This window comes from Schistocerca nitens, chromosome 11 (genome assembly GCF_023898315.1).
Source record: "Schistocerca nitens isolate TAMUIC-IGC-003100 chromosome 11, iqSchNite1.1, whole genome shotgun sequence".
Lineage (NCBI taxonomy): Eukaryota > Metazoa > Arthropoda > Insecta > Orthoptera > Acrididae > Schistocerca > Schistocerca nitens.
This window is the reverse complement of record NC_064624.1, coordinates 166,242,907-166,250,148: the sequence shown is the minus strand read 5'-3', so window position 1 is coordinate 166,250,148 and position 7,242 is coordinate 166,242,907. Positions and strand designations below refer to the sequence as shown.

At 48.0% G+C, this 7,242-nt stretch overlaps 1 protein-coding gene across 4 annotated transcripts in view; it reads right to left on the bottom strand.

Moving 5' to 3' along the window:
- Positions 1-205: 205 nt before the first annotated feature.
- The window catches only part of LOC126212605 (poly [ADP-ribose] polymerase tankyrase-1-like), a 598,324-nt gene continuing 591,287 nt past the window's right edge, over positions 206-7,242 (bottom strand). For all 4 annotated transcript variants that reach the window (XM_049940034.1, XM_049940035.1, XM_049940033.1 and 1 more), the window contains one exon: positions 206-687. In XM_049940034.1, the coding sequence (XP_049795991.1) occupies positions 309-687 (379 nt within the window). In that variant the 3' untranslated portion in view covers positions 206-308. The remainder of the gene's footprint in view (positions 688-7,242) is intronic.

Sequence of the window (7,242 nt, the reverse complement as noted above, 5' to 3'; positions counted from 1 at the left end):
TTGTTCACAATGAACTGATGACTTTTGCCAAGTTTAGTCTGGAAGTGTACTCGAGACATTTTTCTTGAGAGAAGGATTGTCCGTTGTTACCTGAATTATTTTGCTGTTATCTGGAGTTGTCCGGGTTTTGCTACAGCATTGCTTAGAGTATTTGTGTGCTGTGTGTTACTCGAGGAGGCCTGAAATTAGTGAGTCGCAATAGGACTGAGTTTTTTTGGATCTTTATTTAAAAAATTATGAATGTTACTCTCCTACAAACTCTTTCAGTTCCTGCTTTTTGCACAGAGTTCGTTGGACTGTCTGCCACATCACAGCATCTCCACCAGGCGCCTCTGGTTGCACCGCCTGGCGACGTCCAGCGCTGTCCGCCCATCACCAGTTGTCGCCCCCCTGTCGGCCCCCGCGACGAGCAGCGCAGCCGCCACTTCTGCGTGGCCATTGGCTGCCGCACAGTGCAGCGGCGTCCACCCACCGTCAGTCCTGGCGTCCACCGCCGCCCCCGCCCCCACCAGCAGCCTCGCCGCCTCGACGTCTCCCCAGCCCGCTGCACAGTGCAGGGCGGTCCGCCCACTCCCGTCCCTCGCCGCCACGTCGGCCCCTGCGGCGATCAGCGCCCTCAGCTCCCCCACTGCCTGCTGCTTAGCCGCCTGGACCAGCCTCCTGTCCCTCTCCTCTGCAGAGAGGCTCCTGCACAAAACACACAAACTGCCACTCTCTGCTACAAACACACAACACACAGAATGGGGAAAACAGCCACACGAGGAAACAACTGTTGTGAATACAAATCTGTCCTGAAACAAACCTACCGTATCCCCCTCCTACAGTACAAAACAGTGCGCAATTGTGTGTATGTATTAAATTACAGCAAATCTGTTCTATCCCCCTCATAAGAAAATCTTCATTCATCGTCCATTACAAATAGCATTATACAACCTCTGAAAGAATTTCAATTACCACATTTTGTCACACTCATTCCTGCAAGTCAGCTCCTTCGCTCTCGGGACGCAACACCTAACCAGTCGCTCACCTCCACTACAGAACAGCCATCTTGCAGCTGATACTGGTCTCTGTCTGCAGCTTCACTGCCAGACGTCACACACAAGAAGAATCCCATCTCCTGGTTTTCAGACACACACTTTCCTGGTACGCAGGCAAAAAAATTTCACTGCAGTTACCGGCAGTTTTCTTGATTCAGCCTCACCAAACACTGAAACTTTCTGACACATAGACAACAATTTATTCAAAACATGTGAGAGATAAACACAAACTCGGCAACACCACCCCCATAAAAAAACTGTGTGTATGCGTCAGATTTTATGGCCTCATAGCACACGCACATGTATTTAACATGTGCTATCATGCTCAATCATCTGAACGATCTCAGTTGTCGTCCATCTTGATGTTTTTGCAGCGTAAGGACTGTTCCACAAAGTTCCTGGCGTGCAGCCGCATAAATTCAGTGGTTCGGTCCTCGGGTTTAAAAGAACGGACCAAGTGCGCCAGCGTCAGTCACCTCAGCTCACTCTGGAGATGGCGGGACGGTGTTCGGCCGAAATATTAGGAGAGGCTGAATTTATGCGGCTGCACGCCAGAAACTTTATGGAACGATCTGAATTGTGTTTCGCCTGATTTGTAATCAGTCCTCGTAACATTGTTCCTCTGCTCTGTTTTCGGTACAGTCTTTGCCTGTACAAAACGTTCACTGCATGAGGCCACAAGAGACAACTGCTCTGTGCGACCATCAGTTTAGATGCAAACTGACACTTCGGTAATGCAAATACCAGGAAACGTGTTATTGGACATTACACAGCCATTACGTTTGCATATTCAAACTTATTGTAATAAATGAAACCTCAGAAATCAGCATCCTCCTTTAAATGACACGACGAAAGTTTTCTCACTGCGCTACTATCCGGGAATGCAATCTAACAAGTAAAGAAGAAATATGTCAAGTATGGTTTCAGTCACAAGTAACGAAGAGTGTGCAAGTTCAAACTCGAAATGATCTGCCATAAAGTTTTGTGTTTCCCGGATATTCGAACGCAGCACTTGATCCGATGGTTAACTAAGCAGAATGAAACGTCAGAAACCGTCATTTTTAACCAGCAATGAGATGACAAACTGGAACCAGGAGACGAAAGTGTTTTGTGTAATGGGCATTCGGAACCAACACCTATCCACACTGACTTCTAGTCACGCATGGACGTTGAGCAGCGAAATGTGGACATGTCATAATTTTAAATACAATGATGAAAATTTTCTGCTGACTAGGAATGGAACCCTAGACACATCGTTGTTGACTACATACAAAGATACCTCGACTGTACTATTCTCTTTCACCAGTAGCTAGGAGTGGCATGTTAAACTGACACGACAGGACGAAAAGCTGCCCGTCTGACTTGGGACTCGAAACCAGTACCACCATTATTGTTAACAAAGCCCAGAGAATCGGTAAAATCAGAATAATTTCTCACATGTATTTTGCTGAGCTCATGCTGCAACTTAAAGTGACATGCCAGGATTCGAACCCAGGGATGTGTCTCTTGTGAATGTCTTTATGACTTTGCAGACAAGTGGAGACAACGAAGCAGTGGAAATGCATCACCTGAAAGTGATCAAACGTGGCGAAAAGGGAGATCTGAGTTCGAATTCCAGTCCATCGTCAATATTTTCCACGTCTCAGGCTCGAATACAGTAAAAGTCAAGTGCGCTGCGGCCTTGTACAGCAATTGGCTCATTGATTTAAAAAGATATCGCTTAAGAAAGGTGACTGGTGACAGAGTTTCGACCCGGCATGACTTCCGCCTCTGTCAGGACCCAACCTGTAGCGACTCTCCTCCAGGTTAAGAGAGGTGGGAGAGATGCTGCTTATGCTTGTTAAAAATGATTGCCGGATGTGAGAAACGAACCCAGACCTTCAGCATATGTAGCAAGAATCATTTCAACTTTTTCTTAACTAGCAACTATTACCACGAATTAAAATTCATGCGAGTTGCGGTATTCGAATCCACTACATGCAGACTAGAAACTCGCGCCCTTAACCCCTTTTCTTTCATTTAATTTTTTATCCATTCCGAGGTCTGGCCACGACGCCTCCCCCATACCTGTCACCGAGTCGCTGCGCTATTTTCGCGCATAATTCTTTTATTTTGTTATTTCTAATTTTTTTTAATTTTTAGCATATCATCTGAAAGACCATGTTTGCACACTAACTCAGCTGAGAGCGACGCCTTCCAAGTTCCGTGTTCACGATGGTTTGCTTTCCGATTTATTTCTCAACATCTTGTAACTCGCCCAGTGCCTCGGTTCCCGAGGCTCGTTTGGCAAGTTGGTCTTCTGCCATCCCCGAGTACTGCACGCGCTGGAAGCTCCGTGCTGCGATTCCTGATACAGCGGGTGAAGATGAGTGTAATGGAGAACAGCAGAATCAGCGCAGTCGCTTCTCGTTAAAAGGACTTTCGACATACGGAACGAAGTGAAATAAAGTGTACTAAAAAGTACCACGTGTTCTGTCGTGAGGACCAGCTTTTCCTCCGAGATTCCTTCAACACAAAATAGAGTGCTTCTGACCTATGTATTTTAAATTAGATTTCTGTTTCCTTAAAAATAAATAAGGCAGTAAGAAACACCGTTTAACACAAAAGAGCTTAAGGACGATTTGTTATGATGTTCTTGCGGTCACGCCTTTTTCTATTCAGTTTGCACACTGTAACACGTAACTGTATGTACTGAAACATGTTACGAAGTTCCTCTCGCAGTTTCCCGCCTCAGCGACGCACACGCCGCCCCGTGGCCCGCTTGTGGCCGGCGTGCGTGCGGCGACCCACCCAGCGTCCGCCCGTCTCCTTTCCCTCTGCTGGCAGGTGGTACGTTGTTTGTCCTCTTAGCCAGTTTACAGCATTCCTTTATTCACACGGCACGTCGCTACGATTCAAAAAAATTGTAAGGCAAGGTACTGGGAGTAGAGTTCGTGTTATCGTGGCTAACAATTATGTGATAACTCACCAGATGTCGTTCACTTGAGCGCGTACCAACCTCGCCTGCTATCAGGTCGTAATTCTCTCACGTGCTGCCGACCACCCAGGTGGACTGCCTCAAGTTTCACTTTGGTTGCTACTTTCCTGTTTACTGCCCTCTACCGAGTAGTTTTCACACTTGTAGGTAGATGAGGGGTGCTGATGTTTGTCCAGATGGCCCTCCAGCTGTAGTGTGGCTACTTTTGTACAGTCACGTTTCCGCTTTTGCTTCTCATTAATTCCACATACATGCTCTTGACTTACCATATTCGACGGCAAACTCTGGTTTGAGTATAACTGAGTTCGAATCAAAATTGTTCAAAATGATAAAAGCCATTGGCGACGTGCCGTACATCTATGGGTGGATTCGAGACAGTGGGAGTAATTTCATCTGGTGAGTGCGGCGTGAGGGTCGTCTGTGTCTTCTTCCGCATCTCCCAAAGTCGGCAATATTTAATCCCCCCCCCCCCGTTTCCGCCTGAGATGGTCAACGTGTCAAACTTTATCTTAAAAATATTACCACGAGTTACAAAATGACCCAAAGATGTCAGAAATCCTGCTGCTGTTTCACCTGGTATGGGTAAAACATGTGCCACACAGTTGACTTTAGAGACCATCTACATATGTGCAAAGTGTGGCCTTTGGATGTCGTCATGCCTTCTCTATGTTCTTTGACTCCAACTGGCACGCTGGCAAGCACTTTCTTAGAATTTGCAGCTGCAGTACGATTTACGTTAGAGCTGTAGTCCAGACCACAACTTGGACTGAGGTCTCGCATGTTTCGCAAAGATATTCCGCACCCCACATTCATGATGTGTGGTTTAGTGTTGGTTAGCTTTGAACCTGATGCAAGTTGGTATTTGTTGGTGACCTGCAACGCCTTCTGCGACTCGCTCTCGCCGGAGATCACGAGACCCCCGTCACCCGTGTATGACCTACACACGATATTGTGGCGGTATGTGTGTGTGTGTGTGTGTGTGTGCATGCGTGCAGCCCTCGTAGCTGTTTCTGCAGAGCGGCTAGCAGGGCCTCAGCGGCAGTGGCGAACGAGGCCCTCCACACAGGACCACCTCTCGTCGAACACAACTCTTTGAGTGCGAGCTGCCTTGTTAGCTGACCACTGATCATGATTTGCAAACTGCTGTTCTTCAACATTATACCAATTACCTGGACAAAATATTGCAGAAAATCCAGTACGGTCATTGTTTCAAGAAGGCACTGGTGACTCACCCTACCGAAAGCATTCCCGAAATCGAGCGACCTTATGGCGCATTCGAGCGTGTGAACATGTGCCGCAGCTACCATGTCGCTATATTCACGGACAGTTTGAATACTTTATCTGCCTCTACCCACCGTAGTTCGATACGGGCCAGTCACCTCATGCATTATCATTTTCACTCTCCAGGCAAGAACGCGCACCATTAATTTTGTAACCACCATTCAGGACAATAACTGATCTCAAGAGTCCCTTTAGTCAGCCATAGTGCCACTAGTGTCAGTGTCGTCGAAACTGCAGTCTCCGTCACGTCTGCTGTGCAGCGAGCTACCTTAATTTAAGTATTAACTGTATTTTTTTTACTTGTCACTGCTTCCTCCGTGTGTTTTTGCTTTTAGGAAGCTTTAATTGTCGAGTGCTAGTAATAGTGTTCCATAGATTTCGTGTTTGTTTTGAATACAGTCAGAGAGAGTCCCTTTAGTCAGCCATAGTGCCAGTAGTGTCAGTGTAGTCGAAACTGCAGTCTCCGTCACGTCTGCTGTGCAGCGAGCTACCTTAATGTAAGTATTAACTGTATTTTTTTTACTTGTCACTGCTTCCTCTGTGTGTTTTTGCTTTTAGGAAGCTTTAATTGTCGAGTGCCAGTAATAGTGTTCTATAGATTTCGTGTTTGTTTTGAATACAGTCAGAGAGAGTCCCTTTAGTCAGCCATAGTGCCAGTAGTGCTAGTGTTTTCAATACAGTCCTTAGACTGGTAGTGCTACTTCTACAAGAAATGTCTGGTAACCACAATTAAGTCAACTATCAGCCGCCTTTAGTGAATTAGCAGTCTAGTTAAAAGTTGATTAACTCTCTACAGTAAATTGATTTCTTAGGACGGATAGAATGTGTGACTGCTGTGTACGGACGCAGGGGGAGCTGGCCACTGTCCGCGAACAGCTGAGCGTGTTTATGGCCGCGGTCAGCCGTCTTCAGGCTGCTGCCTCGGAGTGTAGCGGCAGTGGGGAGTCTGGTGCGTCGCATGGTACACCCCAGGTGTACACATGCGTCACCCACTGTCCCTGCTGTCGAGACATCCTCGCGGGTACCGGGCACGGTTGGGCCACCCTCTTCCCAAGGGGAGTGGCGGGTTCAGCGGCGTTCGCGGCGCACGAGGCGGAGGGTAAATGTGGAGGCTGGCCGTGTGGCATCGCCCGCTCTGCCTGTGAGTGGACATGTGGCTGCTCCTTCAGCAAGGTCCGAGCAGGCACACGGGGGGAGAGGTTTATTAGTTATTGGGAGCTCCAACGTTAGGCGGGTGATGCAGCCCCTTAGGGAAATAGCGGAAAGGTCGGGGAAGAAGGCCAGTGTTCACTCTGTCTGCTTGCCGGGGGGTCTCACCGGAGATGTGGAGGAGGCCCGACCTGCGGCGATAGAGAGCACTGGGTGCACCCGACTGCAAACTGTTGCTCATGTCGGCACCAATGACTCGTGCCGTCTGGGTTCAGAGGTCGTCCTCAGTTCGTACAGGTGGTTGGCGGAGTTGCTGAAGGCGGAAAGCCTCGCTCGCGGGGTGGAATCTGAGCTAACTATTTGTAGTATCGTTCCCAGAACCGATCGCGGTCCTCTGGTTTGGAGCCGAGTAGAAGGCTTAAACCAGAGGCTCAGACGATTCTGCGGAGATCTGGGGTGCACATTTCTCGACCTCCGCTATCGGGTGGAGGAATGTAGGGTCCCCCTGAATAGGTCAGGCGTGAGGAAGCGGCTACAAGGGTAGCGGAGTAAGTGTGGAGTGCACATGTGGGTTTTTTAGGTTAGAGAATTCCCTCCCTAGGCCCGACAAGACCCCTCTTGAGACGCGACAAAGTAGTAGTAGGCAAAACGCAATGGGGAATAACAATATTAATAAGCTATTAGTAAACTGCAGAAGCGTCTATAGAAAGGTCCCAGTAATGCTCTCATTAATAAACGGTCACAATGCGCACATAGTACTAGGGACAGAAAGTTGGCTGAAACCAGACGTAAACAGTA